Below are 23,419 nucleotides of genomic sequence, written 5' to 3' on the forward strand. Positions count from 1 at the left end.
ATCTCTGGGAGTGAAAAAAAAATTCTTTCAATGCAAATTTGTGAAGAGAGGGAGATGTGACGTCAGGGTGTGTTTTAAGTAAGAGATGGTTAATGAGAAACCGTGTGTGTGTGTGTATCAGGGAGGAGTGATACGAACTGTGTGCGAAAACCAAAACCGCCCTTTGCAGGCAAGTGGAGAGTCAGCATGTTCCAGGCTGGATTCGGTCAACATGTACGTCAGCTATCTCCTGGATAAGGAAGGCAGCATGTATCCCAATTCCGTGCGGCACCCCAGCTTGAACCTAAACCCCCAGAACTTTGCCCCCCCTCCTCCTCCTCCTCAGTATTCCGACTTTGCCGGTTACCATCACCACGTCTCCGGGATCGGCGCTGACCCGCACCACCCTCAGGCAACCGGCACCTGGAGCTCCCCTTATGTCCCGTCGCGGGACGAATGGCACGGCTACAGCACCGGTGCTCCCGGCGTCACCTCCTCGCCGGGGCAGCTGGCGTTCGGCCCCTCCGACTTTGCTCCAGTGCAGCCCCAGGGGGGAGCTGGACTACTGCCTTCCATGAGCACCATGGTCCCCCAGCTCTCCCCCGGCTCCCCGAGGAGGAATCCCTACGACTGGATGAGACGCAATCTTCAGCCGAACCCTCAAGGTAAGACGGGAGTGGGGGGGCTGGGGGTGGTGGGGGTGGGGGTGGGGGGGGGGGGGGGGGTGGGGGGGTGGGGGTGGGGGGGAACTTGGTCGGCTTGATCTCAACCGAAGCCAAACGCCCAGGGCTGCTAAAGGTGTGCGACATTAACTCAGATGTTAAAGGCAAAACACAAACCTGGCCTGATTTAAACTCCTGTGAAGCACGTCAGGACGGTTTTCTGTGTTGAAGGTGCTATGTCAATGCAGGTTGCTGTTGTTGTAGCGCTGCTGTGCTGCACGCCTAGTTGGCAGTCACGTTCTCTCAGCGCTGAAGCAGAGCAGGTTAGGGAGAGATCGAAAGCATCAGCCAACAGCGGGGTTTCAGAAGGTGCTGGGGAGCGGATGCTCGTGCAGGTAGAGCTAACAAGGTCAAGAATTTTAGCCCAAAAATGACAGAGGCCCCGGCTGTTGGTGGGGGTGGGGGTGGGGGAGGTGTGGAGAATGAGGGTTCGGTGGTGGGGGGGGCGGGGGTAGGGAGAGAAGGTGTTTGATGGCAACAAACTTGTTCCCTTAAGGAAAGCGAGGTTTGGTAGTTCATTTTGTTGAGCAGAGAGTGCGAGTTGAGGTGGGGGAAGGGGTCACAAAGGGTTTTGAAAATGAATGAATGTCAGGAAGGAGGGGGCCGGTTAGGTGTGAGAATTGGAACTGCGTTATGGCTTGGCAGGTCGGATGGGGGCGGTCTCTCCGGGCTTTCTCTCTATCCTTCCCTCGCAGCTCCAAATGCCTCCTCCGACACAATCTCTCTCAGTGCGTGGACTTTGAGTTCCACCATGTACTCTCCTACTCAAGCCAATGCCCCCCAGCTCCTTAATCCTCCCCCCTCTTGCAGTCAAGAAGCTTTCAAAGCTCAAAGCTGTCACTAATCAGTGACTGATCTCACCCGAACCATTGCTTTTTAAAATCCTTCACTATGAGCCCTCACCAGGTGGACCAAAAGAAAGCCCTCGAGATGAAATTAGTCATAAAACAAAAGCTTAACAGTTCCACTTATGGCACAGGTAATTGGATAAGTCTGGGTACTGTGTGAGCCATGGTTTCTAGCGTTAGTTCAATGTTAGAAAGCTGCACAGCCCATATTGTAATGCTTTAAGGTGTAAAATTGGTAAACGAGGCGGTGGAGGTAGATTTAGAGTTTGCCCGACCTGTGCAAACCGATCGAGCAGCAGGTTTCACATCTCTCCCCAATCGACTAGAGCGGGAATAAAGATGGAGTCGAATTTTAAACCTCTCTGCCAGTTCAACATTGCCCATGTAACCCCCTCTCCCCTGAACAAATATCAACCACCAGAGAGTTTCCGGTAGAACAGGGGTCAGGTGAAAGCGGTTCGAATCTCCTCTTTGCCCGGTCGCAGGGGAGAAAGCTCCGGGCAACCTGAGGAAATCCAGGCTGGTGGATTATGAATTTATCACGATTTGTAATTTTAATAAAAATTGACGCAGCTGAGAATCCAGTGCGTGAGCGATAACGGGGGGTGGGCCGGTGGGAGGGGGGGGGTGAAGAAGAAAGCCTAAGAAAGACAGGCTTACGTTCGTTTAGCACTCATCACAACCATCGAACATCGCAAATCGCTTCACAGCCAGCCGTGTGCTTTTTGAAGTGGGGTCTCTGTTGTGATGTAGGAAATGCAGCAGCCTAATTCGTGCACAGCAAGCTCCCACAAACAGCAATGTGATAACGTCCAGATAACCTGTTTTTTTCATGATCCAGGGCACTTGTGGGGGGCTAACTCCCTAGCCCTTCTTTCAAATAGTCCCTTGTGATCTTCTACGTCCATCCCAAGCAGGCAGCTGGGGCCTCAGTTTAAAGCCTCATGCAGAATCCAGCACCTCCGACAGTGTAGTACTCCCTCAGTACTGCACTGGAGTGCCGGCCTTGATTCTTGTGCTCGAGCCCTGGATTGCGAATTGAACCCAGAACCTAAGTCAGAGGCAAGAGTGCTGCCAACTCAGCCACGGCTGACACCAATGGGATAGTGTTTGCAGCACAGAAATAGACCATTCAGCCCATCCGCTCCATGCCTGTCTAGCCTCTTCCCACCCCTCTTTATCTCAGCCATTAACATAACCTTCGATTCCTTTCTCCTGCGTGTGTTTATCTAGCTTCCCTTTAACTGTATCGACGGGCAGGATTTTCCCTTTGTCGGGCGGGCGCGGTGGGCAGTGCCGGGAGTGGCCACGAAACGGCCCCGCCATGGCGATCGGGCCCCGACCGCGATTTCACACTGGCCGGCCTCAGTCAATGGCCAGCCAGCGTGAAACACGCGCTGAGAGACTCGGCGCTGCCAAGGCTGGGGGCGGGAGGAGCGCGAGAGCTGAAGTTGGCGCATGTTCTCTGAAGGCACAGAGCTGCCTCAGGAAGCAGGGGATTTTTTAAATGGAAAACGAAGAACCTACAAACAACATAAACACGTCCCCAAATGTGACTCAGCCACATGAAGAGGGACATGTTAAAAAGGGTTTTAAAAAAAACGTCATTGATTTTTTTAAAATTCATTCTCGGAAACTTCGTCCCACCCGTGGATGAGGCTTCGCAAAAAATGCAAAGGCCGGCCTGGCTTATTTGGCCCACCCGCCAACCATAAGGTTGGATGGGCAGCGAAAATTTCTACTTAATTACCTGCTTAAGGGCCTCAATTAAGGCTAAAAGTCCTGGCCTATGTCATTCACCTCAACAACTCCTTGTGGTAGCGGGCACCACGTTCTCACCACTCTCCTGAATTCCTTATTAGACTTATTATGTTTATCTTATATTTAAGGCCAATAGGTCTGGTCTCCCCCACCCTTGAGACTTAACTTCAAACACTCTTGCAGTTGGGTATGTCGAGGGGGTTGGTCTCCCCCCCACAGAGAATTGGTGATGCTGTCATCCACTGTTCTATCGCTGCTCAAACAATTGAACCTGTTTCTGTGGTTCTGCAGGGAAACAGGACTACAGCAGTTAAAAAGCTAGCAGCAACTTGGGCTCAATAGCCTGAATGGCCTAGCTCCTTCCGTGCTGCACGCTTCTACATCCTGTGAAATCTATTTTAATTGCGCCTTGCAAAACTTAAATCAAAAATCAAATTAAAAAATGAGCAGGGAAGAAATGATGGATCTAATAAATCGGGTATTAAAACTCTCATCATTGTTTTCCACCTGGCCTTTGCCCCTCCTCATCTGTCTAAACTGATCCAATCTCAAGACTCTCTGCACTCCTCCAATTCCAGCCTCTTGCACATCCCTGATTTTAATTGCTCCATCATTGAAGGCTGTGCCTGAGCCTTAAGGTTTGACCTCCTCTCCCCAAACCTCTCTTCCCCTTCCTTTCAAGACTTTTCTTAATGCCTTCCTCTCTGACCAAGCTTTTTGGTCACCTGTCCCAATATCTCTTTGCGTGTTAAGTTTTGTCTGGCTATGTTCCTACGTTAAAGGTACTGTGTAAATGCAACTTGTTGTTGTTTCCATCGCCGGGGTTGTTCTTCGATGAAAAAGTTCTACGTTAAAACAATGTAAAACATAGCAGGAGGAAGGGCTCCAAGTTTGAGAGTGGGTAGCTGGGGATTGTAAGCAGCTTCATTCTGTGTTTGACATATGGGCTAGTGATTAAAACTGTGCAGAAAGCAAGATGACCTCAACACAGCTCTGCGTTTCAAAGAAGAACAGTTTATTTTGTTTCTTAGCATTCCGTCTTAGTGGTGACTTCTTTCACCATTGACCTCACTTTGTTACTGAGGCCTCTTATCAAAGCCTCGTAAAACCCTTTGGAAAAACCCTCGAGATTTGTCAATGTTATTTCGGGAACTCACATTGTCCCACAAACTTGCCTTAGTGTTTTGGAGCATGCTTCGCAAGTACTGTCCTGTGAACCTCGAACAGGACCATCTCCCGGAGCCTCGTTCTTCCCCCACACGAGCTCCTCAGTCCACCAGAGTCTGCACGTTTCTAAACTGTCACCCTGCATTTTATAATCGCAGCATAGTTAAGTAACTGTTTTACAACGGATTGCATTTATATAGCACCTTTAACATTGTAAAATGTCCCAATTGGTGCTTCACAGGGACAATTATCAAACAAATTTGACTTTGAGCCACATAGGGAGATATTAGGACAGGTTACCAAAAACTTACGGTAGGTCTTAAGAAGCATCTTAAAGGAGGGGAGAGAGAGGTAGAGAGGTGGAGAGGGAAGGAAATTCCAAAGCTTAGGGCTGGAGGTGATCACAGAGATAGGGAGTTCACGAGGAGGCTATGGAGGGATTTGAAAACAAAGATGAGGATTTTAAAATCGATGCGTTGCTGGACCGGGAGGCAGTGTAGATCTACAAGCACAGCCGCGGTGATGTGTGAATGGAACTTGGTGTGAGTTAGGATACAAGCAGCTGAGATTTGGCTGAGTTGAATTTATGGAGGGTGGCACATGGGAGGCTTGTCAGGGGAGCATTGGGGTGGTCGAGTCTGTAGGTCTTACAACTGTTGGGATGAAAGAAATTGTGACAGATGAGGAAGCTATGAGGAATAGCTTGTGTGAATCTGCCTGATGTTCTGTATTAGTTGAAGTTTTCTCATGGTGTGCTATGTATATTGTAGCAATAATTGTAAATGTAGGAGCTATTATCTGGTTGTATTTGAATTGGAAGTCCTATTGGTAAATACGTTGAGGGAGAGTGAGTGTTTGAACCTGCCTGTAAATACAGTACCTTGCCCTCTGAGGAGGCTATGCTGCAAAGCAGAGTACAATGCGTTAAATTGAACCATGTCCCCTCTGAAGACATTAGTAATGTTATTTTCTTTCTTAATCGACAATCATCAACTAGATCACATTCAGGAGAATTATTGGACTGAAGTTATCACACTTCCTGAGAATCCTGTCTCCTATTATAACAAGTGAGTGCCACCACTTTAAAAATAAATGGGTTAAAATCTTTAGTAAGACAATAAAGCCTATGTGTATATGTGTGATGCTGATGTCACACAGAGAGAGTGTGATCCTAGAAATCCTATATATCCATGACAGAGAAGTCATCTAAAATCAACTAATTTTAGTTCACAAAGACAGCTAATATAACAATTTATTTTTAACGTTAGATCCCCTTTCTGTTCTGCTATTGCTTCCTTCAGATGACTAGACAATTCAAATCACTTTATTACGAGACACGAGCCGGGTGCTCAGGAATATTCACGCACGGGATGTGGGTGTCGCTGGCTAGGCCAGCATTTATTGCCCATCCCTAATTGCCCTTGAGGAGGTGGTGGTGAGCTGCCTTCTTGAACCGCTGCAGTCTCTGTGGTGTAGGTACACCCACAGTGCTGTTAGGGAGGGAGCTCCAGGATTTTGACCCAGCGACAGCGAAGGAACGGCCGATATATTTCCAAGTCAGGATGGTGAGTGACTTGTTGGGGAACTTGCAGGTGGCGGTGTTCCCATCTACCTGCTGCCCTTGTCCTTCTAGATAGTAGCGGTTATGGATTTGGAAGGTGCTGTGTCAGGAGCTTTGGTGAGTTAAGGGGCTCCGTAAGGCCCCAGTCCCGAACCGACTGGAATTCTCCAGTCAGCGGACAGGCCCGTTGTTGTGGCTGGAGCATCGCGAGTGAAAGGGGAGGGGTGGTGGCGGCGCCCCCTGCAGACGAACAGGGGGGAGGCCAGTGCTCATTTTAACTACTTAAGCATTCTCCCACACAACTGACTGGCCACAGGTTGCCCAGCTGTGGCTATTTTTTAAGTTGCAGGGTTTTGAAGTTGCTGAGAGGGTCTTGAGGCACCCTCTCTCTTCCTTACCTGCATGGGCGGACTGCAGCTCCTTCAGTGCTGGAGGGTCATCCATTACCCTCCAGCTTCCAGACCCCACCTGCTGCCCAGAAGTGGGTGCTGAGTGCGTCCTCCGGCCATTAGTTAGTCTTTCAATCAAAAAGCGCGGTGTGTATGTCGCACTGAGGCTGCGTGGAGTTATCCCATTGCCGGGGTCCTGAACCCAGAAAAGAAATACAGCCCATTTTCCCTGCAATTCAATCTATTCCTGAGCACCCGGCTCATGTCTCGTTATTAAGCGATTTGAATTGTCCAGTCATCTGAAGGAAGCAATAGCAGGACAGAAAGGGGATTTAATGTTAAAAATAAATTGTTATATTAGTTGTCTTTGTGAACTTAAATTAGTTGATTTTAGATGACTTCTCTGTCATGGATATACAGGATTTCTAGGACCGCGCTCTCTCTGTGTGACATCAGCATCACACATGTGCACATAGACTTTATTGTTTTACTAAAGTTTTTAACTCATTTATTTTTAAAGTGGTGGCACTCACTTGTTATAATAGGAGACAGGATTCTGAGGCAGAGTGATAATTACTGCCATCAGACGGAGACAAGATTAATTGAGCTGTTTCTCAATCTAACTCAATCATTCCCAGGATCCGAAGATTGAGCTCCTCACCGCCCCTTCCTCCTGTAGTCTGCAAGTTTCTAAAACTTAAGCTTGGGGCCACCTACTCCTTGCCTTACTGCATTTTGTCTTCCCTAGACTACAGTTAAAACAGAGATAAAAACAAAAAGCTAAAAGCTACTGCGGATGCTGGAAATCCAAAACAAAAACAGAATTACCTGGAAAAACTCAGCAGGTCTGGCAGCATCGGCGGAGAAGAAAAGAGTTGACGTTTTGAGTCCTCATGACCCTTCGGCAGAACTGAAGTATAGTTAGGAGAGAGGTGAAAAATCACCTCTCTTTTCACCTCTCTCCTAACTATACTTCAGTTCTGCCGAAGGGTCATGAGGACTCGAAACGTCAACTGTTTTCTTCTCCACCGATGCTGCCAGACCTGCTGAGTTTTTCCAGGTAATTCTGTTTTTGTTTTACAGTTAAAACAGGCTGGACAATCTAGATACCATACAACTCAACTGCTCAGGTTTATAGAGACTGAAACCTGACAGCGTCCATTCGGAGCTGAATTTGATTAGCTGCATATTCTCTTGTGGGTGAGGTCAATACTAGGGGCCATAAATATAAGACAGTAACTAACAAATCCAATAGGGGATTCAGGCGTGGCTCTTTTTCCCAGAGAGTGGTGATAGCATGAACCTCACTCCCATAGGGGAGTGGTTATGGTGAACAGCTTTGAAGCATTTAATGGGAACCTAGATAAAACGCATGAAATGAACAGAAGGGTATGCTGAGAGGGTGCGATGAAGAGGGTTGAGTCTGTGTGGAGCATAACACTGGTGTGGACTGTTTGGGCTGAGTGGGCTGTTCCTATGTTGCACATTCTGTATAATTCTATCATAACCCCCTGTAAAAACTAAGCGGAAGATCAGAGAGGGGGACAACTGGATCGTCAATATACATTCGACCACAATGAAATCATGAGGATATCATTGTCAATTAAATAATCATAGAAAAAAATAGAAGCAAAATGTTGCAAATGCTGGAAATCTGAAATAAAACCACAAAATGCTGGAAATAATCAGCAGATCTGGCAGCATCAGTGGAGAGAGAAACAGATTTCACATTTTGAGTTGAATATGACTCTTCTTCAGGCCAGAATAATAATAGCACGGAAGGAGTCCATTTGGCCCATTGTACTTGTGCTGGCTTTTTGAAAAAAAAAACTATCCAATTAGTCCCAGTTCCCCTGCTCTCTCCCTGCAGTCCTGCAGCACATTTCCTTTTCAAATATTTACCCAATTCCCTTTTGGAAGTTACTACTGAATCTGCTTCCGCCTTGGCAGATTCCAGATCACAACAACTCACTCCATAAAAATCATTTCTTCTCATCTCACCTCTGGTTCTTTTGCTAATTACCTTAAATTGGTGTCCTTTGGTTATTGATTCTCCTGTCAGTGGAGCCTTTTTCTCTCTATCTACTCTGTCTAGATCCCTCTTGGTTTTGGACACATCTATTGAATCTCCCTTCGACCTTCTCTGCTGTAAGAAAAGCAACTCCAGTTCCTCCAGTATTTCCACTGAAGCCTCTCGCCCCTGCTTACCATTCTAGTTAATCTCCTCTGCACCGTCTCTAAGATCTTGACATCCTTCCTAAAGTGTAGGATTTGATATACTTGATAAATGGTCCAGCTTGGGCTGCAATGATTTATAAAGCTTTAGCATAACTTTCCTTGCTTTCCACTCTGTGTTACCTCTATTTACAAAGTCCTGGTCATATAAGCGTTTGTTTTAATGTCTCTTTTAAGTTTAAGCAGTGCGTTCTACATTATTGCAACTGTAGACCCCAACACTAGGGATAGCCAGGAGAGGGGTCATCAGAACGATATTGCCAGCACACCAGTTGGAATAAGCCACTTATTCAGAATCCGGAGGTTACAGTTAAAGGAATAACATTCACAGGATCTCTCACCATCTCGAAACAGCAAATTGTGTTTGTCATTGGAGATGAACTTGGGTACAGAAGTGGCCTCTCATTTTACACATTGATTTAAAGTTGAATGTTTTTTGTTTTTTTAAGCGGTAGCAACAACACCTTTCATTTTTACAGTGCCTTTAATGTAGTAAGAGCACCCCAAGGTACATCACAGGGGTGCAATTCGACTACATTTGATACCAAGCCAAAGACAGATGACCAAAAACTGAGACAAAGAGTTAGGTTTGAAGGCATGTCTTAGGAAGAAAGAAATGGTTGGTCAGGAAATTCTCCCACTCTTACGAACATACAAAATAGGAGCAGAAGTAGGCCATTCGGCCCCTCGAGCTTGCTCCCCCGTTCAATAAAATCATGGCTGAACTGTTTGTGTCTCGAATTCCACATTCCTAACCGCCCCCAATAACCTTTGAGTCCCTTGCCTAACAAGAATCTATCCACCTCTGCCTTAAAAATATTCAATGACTCCACCTTCCCCGCCTTCTGAGGCAGAGAGTTCCAAAGTCGCACAACCCTCTGAGAGAAAAAAATTCTCCTCATCTCTGTCCTAAAAGGGCGATCCCTAATTTTAAAACAGTGCCCCCTCTTTCTGGACTCTCTTGCAACAGGAAACAGCCTTTCCACATCCACCTTGTCAAGACCATTCAGGATCTTACATACTTCAATCAAGTCACCCCTCACTCTTCTAAACGCCAGTGGGAACAAGCCCAGTCTGTCTATCCTTTTCTCATAAGACAACCTGCTCAATCCAGGTGCCATCAGGCATATTGGAAGGATTTACAAGCTAATAATTAACCTGGTCGGCCCCATCATGAACACACCTGCCATGGCCTTCATGTATGATTTGAACCCAGAGCTTCTGGCTCAGAGGTGGGGATGCCACCCACTGTGCTACAAGGGCTACCTGCCCAGGGTATGCGTGGCAGAGTTATATAACACTTTTAATGTAATAGAATGTCCAAAGGTGTGCAATCAAACTGAAAGCGAGACCGAGCCACATAAGGAGATATTAGGACAGGCTATCAAAAACTTGAACAAAAAGTAGGTTTTAAGGAGCATCTTAAAGAAGATGAGAAAAATAGAGAGACAGGAAGGTTCAGGGAGGGATTTTCAGAGCTAATTGCCTTGGCAGCTACAGGCACGGCCACTAATGGTGGAGTGATTAAAATCATGGACTAAGCAAGAGGCCAGAATCGGAGGACTGCAGAAATCTTGGAGGTTGGTAGGGCTGGAGGAAGTTACAGAGATATGGAGGGGAGTGAAGCCATTTGAATGCGAATATAAGAATTTAAAAATTAAATAGGCAAAGAGAGTGTGGGATTGTGGTCTTAATGTGGAAGGAATATGTTAATAGGACTGTCCATGTTGCTGTGGGAGAGGGCAGATGGAGGTCCTTGGGGATCCTGGAGAGAGTTCCATTGTGACCTTCGGCAACAACAAAGTCAATATACATGAAGAATGGAGGTTGGGGTGTAAACTGGTTAACATTGAACAACAAGAGGCTGTTCCCTTTCCATTGTCCTGGGCTGGGTTCTGTATCCATGGAGCTGCAGTACATGCGGTCCCCGTCCTTTGATCTACCTTTCTGTTTCTCCCAGTGTTTGTCAAACACCATTTTTAAATTTCTGACCACTCCTGGCAAATTCACATCAAACGAGTCTTCTTGTTCAAAAAAGATAGGCACAATCAGTAACACCTGCCTTGTTTTCTTAGAATTGCTTTCTTTATAGCAATAAAAGGTCAGAGGTCAAAGTTTGTCTTCTCAAGTTTGGTCATAGCTTCTATGTGTATGTCTGTGTGTATGCAAACGCATGTGTGTTTGTATGTTCATCCGTGTGTGTGAATGTATATGCGAGCGTGCACTTGTGTCTATGTGTCTGTGCGTGTGTTTGTGCATGTGTGCATGAGATATGTTCATATTACTGTCAATGTGCTTTTACAGGAGCGTGAGTTTGTGTGGTGTGCATGTTTTGTGTGTGTGTTTGCGTGTGTGTTTTGTGTATATGTGTTTTGTGTGTATGCATGTGTGCACGTGTGTGTGTGTGTGTGCATATGTGCAGGTGTATATGTGTGTGGGCACATATCCAGCAGTGGTCCCAGTACACATCATCAAATATTCTCACTTTGAAGAACCTTGTTTGTCTAAATGCAGCAAAGACTTCTTTGAACACAAGATAGAACTAGAGGTGTAGCACACAGAGCAGTTCAGAATGAAGCTGGAGCTTAAAGTACACGTCACAGACTCTGAGCCTCAGACAGGATGGAATCTAATAGCTTTAATTTATCGGATCTGTATTGTATTTGATGTTGGCATAGATTTTATTGCTTCAATTTTATTGCCTCATTGCCCCACTGAACTTTCATCTCTTGTCCAGGACCTATTGCTCTCTACTATGCATCCCTCACCTGCAACCTCAACCTCTATCAAGACTTGTTTGCCTCTTTTCCTAACTCACTCATTTCCAGGCACCCCCCACCACTCCCCTCTCCCCTCACTGCTGTCTCTCTGTCATTTATACCTATGGGGTGAGATTGTGTAGTGGTTATGTCCTGAGATGAGCTCCTGACCTCATTCCTGCTCCGTCACCAAGACAACCTACTTCTGCCTCTGTGGCATCACCTGACTCCACCCCTGCCTCAGCTCATCTGCTGCTGAAACCCTCATCAATGCCTTTTGTAAACTCTTGTCTTGACTTTTCTGATGCTGCCCTGGCTGATCTCCCATTTATGAGCTCATCCAAACCTCTGCTGTTCCAAACCTAATTCGTAACAAATCCCACTCACCCACCCCCTGTCATGCTTGCTGACATACATTGGCTTCCAGTCCAGCAAGGTCTCAACTTTAAAATTCTCAGCCTCATGTTCAAATCCCTCCATAGCCTTTGACCACCCCCCCTTCCCAACTATCTCTGTAACCTCCGTCAGTGCTACAACTCTCCAAGATTCCTGCATTCCTTCAATTTTGGTCTCTTGCGCACCCCAGATTTCCATCCCTCCTGCGCTGGCGGCTGTACCTTCAGCTGTTTAGGCTTTCAGCATTGAAATTCCTTTCCTATATCTCTCCTAACCCCCTTAGGGAAGGAAACCTGCTGTCCTTACCCTGTCTGAGCCTATATGTGACTCCAGTCCCACACGGACATGACTGACTCTTATCTGCCTAGCTTAATTTTTTATTGCAACCATCTAGCATAAAGTCAAGTAGGGATGTTTGAATGTGTACCAAAGTGGCCTAACAAGCCACTCACTTTGGATCAAACTGCGGCTGTTGCTTAGAGAAGGCGCATTACCTCTACCTCAGGGCAATTAGGGATGGGCAATAAGTATCAACCTGGCCAGCAATGCCCAGTCCTGAGAATGAAATTGCTCTTGAAAACCCAGGTTTGGTCTTATCCCGATGCTACTCATTAATTTATCATGCCTTCTCTTCAAATTTGGCAGTGTTGTGCACTTTGGCCTTTGGACCTTCACCTGGTGCATTTACAGCCAGGAAACAGATAATTCTTAAACCTGAGTGCAGAAAACCACAAGCTGGATAGTATTGTTACAGAATCGACTTTGGTCAGAACTTTTAAAACAGTTTGCGTTTGAATTCCACTCTGGAGACCAAAACATAAACTCCAGACCAAAGCCAGTACTGAGGGAGTGCTGCACTGTTGGAGATGACAAGGTGTTAAACTGAGGCTATTACCATGTAGTTGTTTGAGGGATCTTGTGTCTAAATTGCTTCTCATATTACAACAGTGACTACACTTCAGAAGCACATCATTGACCAGTCAAGCAGTTTGGGATGTCCTGAGGCCATGTGAGATTGTGGAAATGTTCACAGGTTGGCTGAGTCTGACAGGCCGTCACCTGAGTGTGCCTTCTGCGGCTGTGACAATCTTTTTTCCAGCCAATTGGAGGACGATTATACGGTGGGAGTGCTTTATGGACCATTGCAATGGGGAGTCAACCACACTCACTGGTCACGAGGATCACACTTGATGCCAACCCTGAATTTCCTCAGCCAGGCCTCTGGTTTTGAATCCTGTACCTTCTTATGTGAACAAGGCCAACTTAAATTGGATTGTTTTCTGAGCTGGCCACTAAAAGGTTAATGAATGTTCCTGCTGTGACATCAGACAAGCCCCTCTTGAGGAGTGAAATGGGAACCAGAACTGTGAGAGGAGGCTTTGAGAGTGTTGATTACACCAATGACCCAATAACTAACTCTTGGAGCTTGTTGGGAGATAAGAAAAGGTTAACTATCATTGTGTATGGTGACCTACAAAGAGAAAAGCAAAGGAGGATTAACATTTACTCAATGTTTAGTGTGTTTTCTGTTGTCTGAAAGATGTCCTTATCTGTCTAGTTACATAGAGACGAGTGAGGGGGGCGAAGAGTACTTCTGGTACTGCTGCTAAGAGTAAGGGCTGGTGTCTGTCAGGATGTATTTGATGAGCTTTCTCCTCATTCCAGGTCTTTAAGTGAGAGTGTAGCTCTATAGCCCCTGCCTCGCAGGCGGTGGTATAACTTTTGAGGTCAGGATGACAGCATCAGGGTTACGATGTGAGGGTCGTGGTGTCACAGTCACGGTGTCAGGGTCACGGTTCCTGGGTGAGGGTGTCAGGGTGCCAGTGACCTTCTTGGCCTGATCCATTCAAACATAAACATACCATACCATTGATGAGGAAAGAAGTGCATAGAGAGTTTACACCTTGCATTGATGATATCATGATTCTTAGCAGAATATATTACACTTGAATGAATATTAAATCGTATCATAGAATGTGATATTATAATACATGAAAAGTCGGTGGAGTCAGATTCCAAAGGACCTTTCAAAAGGCAATTGGACACGTATTTGAAGCAGCCTCATTTGCATGGTAATGAGAAAAAGGCTGGAGTGTGGCCCTAAATAGTTTTTATTCAATTTCAGGATTTAAAAAAAAATTCATTCATGGGATGTTGGGTGTTGCTGGCTAGACCAGCATTTATTGCCCAACCCATTTGCCCTTGAGAAGGTGGTAGTGAGCTGCCTTCTTGAACCACTGCAGTCCATGTGGTGTGGGTACACCCACGGTGCTGTGGGTACACCCACAGTGCTATGGGGAGCGAGTTCCAGGATTTTGGCCCAACGGCAGTGAAGGAATGACGATATATTTCCAAGTCAGGGTGCTGAGCGGCTTGGAGGGGAATATCCAGGTGGTGGTGTTCCCATGTATCTGCTGCCCTTGTCCTTCTAGATGGCAGTGGTTGTGGCTTTGGAGGATGCTGCCTAAGGAGGCTTGGTGAATTCCTGCAGTGCATCTTGTAGATGGTACACACTGCTGTCACTGTGCGTCGATGGTGAAGGGAGTGAATGTTTCTGGATGGGGTGCCAATCAAGCCTGGCTGCTTTGTCCTGGATGGTGGCAAGCTTCTTGAGTGTTGTTTCTGGCAAGACCAGCATTTATTGTCCAGCCCTAACCTCCCTTGGGAAGGTGATGGTGTGTCACCTTCTTGGATACGGTTGAGTGGCTTACTCAGCCATTAGTGAAGCGCCTTGGAATGTTTTCTTACATTAACGGCACTATGTAAATATAAGTTGTTGTTATCATTGACAGTTAAGAGTCAAATTGAACAGCTCTTTCAAAGGATCAGCTTAGACCAACTAAGAGTCTATAATTCTATGAAATGTAGGGGACATCACAAATTATTACACCAAAATTAACCTTAAATCAGAGAATCATATGGCCGAATTTAATTGTTAGGGTGGTGGGACTGCTCCGTCGTCGTGGCAACCCTGCTACAGCCATTTCCGGGAGCCCCATCGGGAGTTAGTCCCAATTAGACAGATCTTGGCACCCATTGGGGCAATTTCCTGCCGCAATCTCTGGAAGGGTGGTTATCCCGCCTCCGAGACCTGCCAGCAAATCAATGGACGGCAGCTCCCCTGCGCCAGTAGCACCACCAGGAGCGGTGGCCACTGCTGGTACTGCAGGGGGCCTGAGGGTGACGATTGTTGCCGAAGCTGCCGGATGAAGGTGAGTGTGGTGGGCCAGTCAGGGAAGCCCTGGTGAGGGGGTTGTTGTAAAGGTCAGAAAGATGTTTCCCCACGGGCCCTTCACTTACCGTCAGTGGGTCCCTCCACTGGACATAGGATGTGAGAAGGAAGCCCCAAGCTCCCCATGCCCCCAAACCTGGCCACAGGAACACCCACATGGGATTGGTTTTTCTCTATCTTCTCTATCCTCTCATCATCTTGTGAACCTCTATTAGGCCATCTCTTAACCTGCCCTGTTGCAAGGAAAACAGTCCAAACTTTTCCAACCGCGCCTCATAACCAAAGTCCCTCACCCGCGGAACACCCTGGTTAACCTTCTACACACCTAGGTTCTTTGAATCTTTCCTGAAGTGGGGTGCCCAGAATTGTCCGCAGTACTCCAGCTGAGGAGATCCAACACCTGATCAGCTGTGCCAGCCCAGCCTTCTAAAAAACCTACGGCAGAGAATGTTTGACAACAAGGACCTCCATTAGTCAACAAAAGACCCAGTGTATAGAGCAGGTGTCATCACCGCATGCCTACAATGAGAGCCGAACTGCGTATCAGTGACACATAAGAGCACTAGGGAAACTCCATCAGCAATGCCTCCACTGTAACCTTCGGGTTCAATGGGACGACCATCGGACAAACGATAGTGTCTTTCTTGAAGTCAACTCCATTAGCATTCAGGCAAAACTCCTGCAAGTCAACTTCAATGGACTGGACGTTGTGTCCTGATGGCTGTAAAACCCCTCCCCGGCCAGGTCCTGTCCTCTCAACTCTTAAATGGCCAACATTCCAGGGGAGGACAAAGAAAACGCTTCAAAGACACTCTGAAGTTCTCCCTGAAGTATGACAGCATTGACATTAACGACTGGGTGGAGCTTGATACCAATTCTTCAAAGTGACAACACTTTGTCCAATAAACTGCATCACACTTTGAGTTACAATGTCTTAATAATGAGGCAGAGCAGCGGCAGAGAAGGAAAGAAAAGGAAGCAATTCCTGCACTCCAGGTTCCACTACCTCATGGGACCTCCTGCCTCTTGCGCCCAAAGACCTGCGGGTTGAGAATCAGCCTGTACAGTCACACGAAGAGCCATGGGCAGTGACGTGCGGCACTGAGCAGGCGTCATCTTTGAATCAAGGGTCAGCCAATGACAATGCTGCTGCTGACTTATGACCTCTTGGGCTTCCCAACAAGTGGAAACATCTCTACGTTTATCCTACTGAACCCTTTCATAATCTTGAAGGCCTCCATCTGGTCACTCCCCCTCCCTTTGTCATCGCTGCAATTGTGGAGGTAATGTCATGAAATAATATTGCATGTACATTGTGTCAGTGCTATCCTAGTTAGGCTGGACTATAGAGGAACTGGCAGTAGCAGACAGACCAGTAACAGAGATTGTGCTAAGTATACAGGATACAGCTGTTTATTCAGTTTGGTTGGGGTCGTTGTGACCAATGACTGCTAATTGCTGGGGCACAGGTTATTTTACATGAAAATAAGGCAGCTGGAACAATACCCATTGCATTTTCTCTTCAGAGCTGGACATTATACAGACTGACATCTTGAGATTGAAAGTAGCTTTAACCCAGAAAATCTGAGGTGTATTTACAGCAGTTTTATTGCTGGCTGTTCTACGTTTCTGAGATAATGTTTATCGCAAATAGTCTCTGCCAAGGGGTCAAGAATCCAAGTTGTGTGGATTTTGAAGACGAGTCACATGGGTGATGTCATTGTAATATTCTATAGCTAACCTTTCCCCCCTAATTATCTTTCCCTTGAACGCAACATAGGATTGGAACACAGGAACATTCAATCCATCGAGCCTGCTCTGCCATTCAATTAGATCTTGGCTGATCTGTAGATTAACTCCATCCACCCACCTTGGTTCCATGACCTTTAATAGCCTTATCCAACAAAAACCTATCAGTCTCAAGTTTTGAAATTTTCAGTTCACCCACAGGGTCTGACAGGGCAGATGGGGGCCTCAGCTTAACATCTCAATATCCAACTGTGTAGACGGAATTTTACCTATATCTAACCCCGTGCTGTAGCTGTCCTGGGAGTGTTTGATGGGGACAGTGTAGAGGGAGCTTTACTCTGTATCTAACCCCGTGCTGTACCTGTCCTGGGAGTGTTTGATGGGGACAGTGTAGAGGGAGCTTTACTCTTTATCTAACCCCGTGCTGTACCTGTCCTGGGAGTGTTTGGTGAGGACAGTGTAGAGGGAGCTTTACTCTGTATCTAACCCCGTGCTGTAGCTGTCCTGGGAGTGTTTGATGGGGACAGCGTAGAGGGAGCTTTACTCTGTATCTAACCCCGTGCTGTACCTGTCCTGGGAGTGTTTGAAGGGAACAGTGTAGAGGGAGCTTTACTCTGTATCTAACCCCGTGCTGTACCTGCCCTGGGAGTGTTTGATGGGGACAGTGTAGAGGGAGCTTTACTCTGTATCTAACCTAATTCTGTATCTGCCCAGGGAGTGTTTGATGGGGCAGTTTAGAAAGAGCTTTACTTTGTATCTAACCCCGTGCTGTACCTGTCCTGGGAGTGTTTGATGGGGACAGTGTAGAGGGAGCTTTACTCTGTATCTAACCCCGTGCTGTACCTGTCCTGGGAGTGTTTGAAGGGAACAGTGTAGAGGGAGCTTTACTCTGTATCTAACCCCGTGCTGTACCTGTCCTGGGAGTGTTTGATGGGGACAGTGTAGAGGGAGCTTTACTCTGTATCTAACCTAATTCTGTATCTGCCCAGGGAGTGTTTGATGGGGCAGTTTAGAAGAGCTTTACTTTGTGTCTAACCTGTGCTTAACCTGCCCTGATGAAGGGTCATCGACCTGAAACGTTAACACTGCTTCTCTTCACAGACGCTGCCTAATCCGCTGACTATTTCCAACATTTTCTGTTTTTATTTCAGATTTTCAGTGTCTGCAGTATTTTACATGTATTCTGTCCTGAATGAGCTGACTCTGGTTTTAAGGTTATGTCCCCTTGTTCAAGACTCCTCCATCAGCAGAAATAAGGAATTTCCCTGTCTAGTCTGTCAACGCTTTTCAAAAATCTTAAAAATTCAATCAAGCCATCCCTCAACCTCTACACTAAGGGAGTACAAACCTAGTTTATGTAATCTCACCTCCCAATATAACCCTTGAATTCTAGCAGACCTGCATTACACCCCTTCCAAGTCCAGTGTATCATGAAGGTGGTTTTGTATTGGAAGTGGTGCTTATTTTGACTATTTTGAGGGACGTACCCTTTGACCTTGGAATTGAACACTACTCTTTGGAATCGATCGGATAGTCAGCCATTGTTTTAAAGGGGGTCAGCAGAGTTCAGCAAGTCCCCAATATTCCTCCTTCTCAATCTCCTGTGGGTCAGTAAAGGGTTAAACACCATCACCCTGCTCTCCCAGCAGAAACTCTTTCCACAGGAGCTCCAGCACTGGCACCGATTCTCCACCCCACACTCCCATTGGGCAGAGATCCTGGAACAGCAACAACAACTTGCATTTATACAGCGCCTTTAACATAGTAAAACATCCCGAGGGATCTTCACAGGAGTGCTATCAGGCAAAATTTGACACCAAGACATGTAAGGAGATATGAGGGCAGCTTGGTCAAGGAGGTAGGTTTTAAGGCATGCCTTAGGAAAATAGGAAGAGGAGGAGGCCACTCAGCCCCTCGAGCAGGTTCCACCATTCAATTAGATCATGGTTGATCTGTACCTTAAGTCCATTTGCTCACCTTTGTTCTGTAATCTTTAATACCCTTACCCAATTAAAATCTGCAAATCGCAAGTTTTAACATCTTCAATTTCATATTTCTAAAAAGAAAGGAATACTGTCGAAACATTTCGTCTTGCACTCATCAGGACAGAATCGCTAGAATACCAAATCTCAAAGCGAGCAACAAATTATACAGCATGAGGAAATGGATGCTGATTGGTTGGCAAGTGGACTTTGATTGGTAGATGCGTTGCCATAGAGAATGCACCAGGGAACAGTTAAATGCAAAGCTTTTGCTTAAATTCAAACCAGGTAAGTTGACTCTGATTGGTCAAGGCATTGCCATGGGGAATGAACCAGGGAATGGCTGTCCCCCAAGGTTTGCTTAGTTGAGAAAGGGCAACATGTGGACAGGACCCTGTGTGTGAATATATGTAGTTTCTAGCACATGTAAGTGAGCCGCACTGTGAGCCACACTGGTAATCTTAAATTAATACATATTGTAATTCTTAGCACAATTGGTATTGTTTAGTAAGTGTTGGCCAATACCAGAATCACTTCTAATGTTGGGCACTATGTTCTGAGTTTTGTAAGCACGAGCTGGTTGAATACGGTCAGCACTTTGCCTGCCATGAACAGTTAAAAGATATGCTGCTTGATATGATCCTCCAGTCAATGGGACGTACAGCCTACATACTTGGCATCAACACTGGCACTGAAATTCATATGGCACATTACCTACTTGCGTGGCAGGCAAACATCTTTTTTGACTTGACAGCAGCATCCTTTTCAGGGGTGAATACCACTCATGTTGCTGCTGCATAGTAGCAGCTTCACCTCTCGCTCAAATTGTGCACTGAATTGAACCCTGGTGGTATTCTCCATGGCAATGCATCTGCCAATCAGAGCCCAGTTGCCAGCCAATCAGCACCCTGTTCTCATGCAGCACAAATTGTTGTTTCCTTTGAGATTTGGTTTTCTTGCGTCTGTCCCGATGAGTGCAAGATGTAAAGTTTGACAACCCGTCTCTTTTTGCAGCAATACTCAAGTTCTGTACTACCAACCGGCTATTTTCAAATGCCTTTTGAGGGAGAGAGTTTCCAGGTTTCTACTATACTCATTATCCTACATTAAAGGAGCTATCTAAATGCAAGTTGTTGTTGTTCCAGCCCTCAGGTGGTCGTCGTTTACCTTCGAATGGATGGGTGGCAGTTCCTCCTCTTCTCAACCAGAGAAATTTCTGTGTTTCTTCAGCTGCCCCAAGGCCCCTCTCACTTCTGTCCGCAGAAACAATTGGAGGTTTAGTTTAGTCCTTAATCTAACAGGCGGCAGCTCCAACACGAGATACTGACGCTGTCAGTCCAAACCATGAATTGGTGATTGACCCAACTGTCCCCTGGGGAAACAGGAGCAGGAGGAGGCCATTCAGCCCCTCAAGCATGTTCCATGACTGCTCCAGCCTAAGTCCATCTACCCATCTTGGTCCTGTATGCCATGATTCTCTTGCGTTAAAAAAGCTGTCAATCTCAATTTTGACATTTCCAATTGACTCCCGGCCTTAACAGTCTTTCTGAGTGGAGAGATCCAGTTTTCACCACCCTCTGTGTGAAGGAACGTTAAAAAAGGAGAGGGATGTAGAGAGATGGAGAGGTTAAAGGGAGGCAATTCAAGAGCTTAGAGTCCAGGCAGCTGAAGACACGGCCACCAATGGTGGTGGAGCAATTAAAATTGCAATAGGCCAGATTTGGAGGAATGCTGAGGTCTCGGACGGTTGTGGGGCTGGAGGAGGCTATGGAGATTGGAAGTGCCAAGGGATTTGAACACAAGGATGAGGATTTACTCTTCTAACTGCACAAATGTCCGTCTGCATTATGCCCCCATGCAGTATCGGACATCAAGCGGGAGGGGGTGAAGTATATAACTGGATGATCAGGTTATCTTAGGCACAGTGCAATTAGCAACAGAAAACAAATGAGTTCAGTGTGGAAACCTTCACCATGAGTCATCTCTGTAAATCATTCTCAAGAGTCATAGCAAATGGAATAGGTGCCAGTGAGGATTATTATACACAGGAACAGAAGAACATGGAATACAATATGTGTCTGATGTCAATGAATATGGCCAAATCATCCTCAGTTAGTAGACCTATCAGCTTCTAAATTGTCAGATTGTCAGCTGTAGCACTCTCTCACCCTCACAACTCACTCTATAAACTTGAGCCTCTAACCCAGGCTGACATTCCCAGTGCAGTATTTCAAGAAGGGCTGGACTGTCAGAGGCATCCTCCTTTTGTGTGAAATGTTAAACCAAGGCCCTCTCAGGTGCCTGCATAATGTCCCATAGCCACTATTGAGCAGGACAGTTCACCTGTGGCTGGACCAATATTTATCCCTCAACCAACATCATTAAAAACAGCTTATCTGGTCATTATCACCTTGTTGTTTGTGGGATCTTGCTGTGTGTAAGTTGTCTGCCACGTTTCCTATATTACACCCACTTCAAAACAGCTTCATGAAGGATAGAATGGTGTTAATCATTACTCCAGTTTCACCAGAATGACACTGGGACTAAAAAGGTTAAATTATAAGGACCGGTGGCACAGACTAGGCTTGTATCCCCTTGAATATTGAAGATTAAATAACGATTACATTGAGGTATTTAAGTTGATTAAAGGAGATGTTAAGGTAAAAGGAGAGAAGCTATTTTCCATGGGGAGCCCAGAGCAAAGGGGGGCATAACCTTAAAATTAGAATTAGGCCGTTCAGGGGCGATGCCAAGAAGCACTTCATCACACAACAGGTAATGGAAATCTGGATCTCTCTCCCTCCAGAAAGCAGCTGATCAATGAACATTGGGCAGTGTAGAAAATGTAAAAATAGATTTCTGGGTTTTTGACGAAAGGCAATCGACCTCGGATTGCTTCTCTCTCCACAGATGTTGCCTGACCAGCTGAGTATTTCCTGCCTTTTTCTGTTTTTATTTCAGCTTCTGTGGCATTGGTATCTTTTGGCTGGGCAAGGGTATTATAGGAAACGCAGGACAGAGGCGGATTGATGGAGTAAAGATAGAGAGCAGAGCAGCCATGATCTAACTGCATGGTGGAACAGGCTTGAGAGGCTGAATGGCCTCCTCCTGTTCCTGCATTCCTCCAGAGATTGTGGGTTTAATCACCAGTGTGGGACTTTGGACTGACAGTTCAGTATCCAGGAAGTCCAGTGTTGCTGTCGGCTAGATTAGGGACTAAACTAAACCTCCAACTCTCTCTTCAGACGGAAGTGAAAGGGGCCTTGGAGCAGCTGAAGAAACACAGGGACTTTTTTGGTTGAGAAGAGGAGGAGCTGCCACCCATTCATTCCAAGGTAAATGACCACCTGAGGGCTGGAGCAACATTTAAATAATAGTCATTCGGTGGTACAGATCTTGAGTACCGCTGGGAAAAGACATTCTGTCAAAGCTTTTCGTCCTGCACTCATCAGGACAATCTCAAGAAAATACCAATGGCAGGGGAAGCAACAACTTAAAAACTGTGTGAGAAGAGAGTGCTGATTGGTCGGCAAGCGGACTCTGATTTGCAGACAGAAAGAACATGTGCACACATTGCGTCTGGTTCAGCTAAACAAAATAGGTGACAGCCATTCGCTGGTTCATTCCTCAGAGCAATTCCTCGACCAATCAGAGTCAAGCTGTCCATTTAAATTTCAAACAATGCTTTGCAGTTAACTGTTAGCCACCATTAACTGGTGCATTCTCCATGGCAACGCCTCTACCAATCAGAGTCCACCTGCCAACCAATCAGCACTCGCTCCTCATACAAGTTGCTGCTTCCCCTCACATTGGTATTCTCGCGATTGTCCTGATGAGTGCAAGATGAAAAGCTTTGACAAAATGTCATTTTTCAGCAATATTCAACATTTAAATAGCTCCTCTAATGTAGGATGCCGGTTATAGTAGAAATCTGGAAATTCTCCCTAAAAAGGCTGCTGAAAAAATTGAAAATATCAAAACTGGGATTGATGGATTTTTGCTGGGCAAAGGTATAAAGGGTGATGTAACCAAGGTGAATAGGAGTTAAGGAGAAAATTATCCACGATCTAATTGAATGCTGGAACCTACTCAAAGGGATGAATGGCCTCTTCCTGTTCCTACCTTTCATACATTAACGCAGTGACTACCCTTTAAAAGTGCTTAACTGTCTGTGAGAAAGCTTTGGGACATCCTGAGCTCATGGAAGGTGCTACATAAATGCAAGTTGTAGCTTCAGTAACCCAAGGTGTTTAACAGGGAGGGTAGTCAGACATACATTGACACTGAACTAAAAGGGATATTAGAAGGGGCAATTAAAAGCTTGGTGTGAGAGTTTGGTTTTGGGAAACCACCTAAACTGGGAGTTCCTGCTCCTGAGGTTTGGTCTGGTCTTGACGTTGTACTGATGGACGATGTACCACCTGAACAGAGGTAGGCCAAGGGTGAATGTGGGCCCCACCATTGAAGTCCAGGCCACAACATGGCTAAAAAATAATTTCCCAAAATTGCCCCCCTCGTCTTCTGAGAGGATAATGACTGAGGTCAGGCAGAAGGATCCTGCACAACACCCCACCCACCATGGATACCTACGCAATGGATTTTCTGACAGAGATGGGCAGGCGAGCACTGGTGGGGTTCA

The 23,419-nt window shown here is 46.1% G+C and overlaps 1 protein-coding gene across 1 annotated transcript in view; it reads left to right on the plus strand.

Annotated features, from left to right (window-relative positions):
- Positions 1–211: 211 nt before the first annotated feature.
- The window catches only part of cdx1b (caudal type homeobox 1 b), a 45,862-nt gene continuing 22,654 nt past the window's right edge, over positions 212–23,419 (plus strand). Inside the window, exon 1 of the mRNA XM_078549720.1 lies at positions 212–644. Coding sequence (XP_078405846.1) covers positions 212–644 — 433 coding nt within the window. The remainder of the gene's footprint in view (positions 645–23,419) is intronic.

Source organism: Cetorhinus maximus, chromosome 10 (genome assembly GCF_964194155.1).
Source record: "Cetorhinus maximus chromosome 10, sCetMax3.hap1.1, whole genome shotgun sequence".
Classification (NCBI taxonomy): domain Eukaryota; kingdom Metazoa; phylum Chordata; class Chondrichthyes; order Lamniformes; family Cetorhinidae; genus Cetorhinus; species Cetorhinus maximus.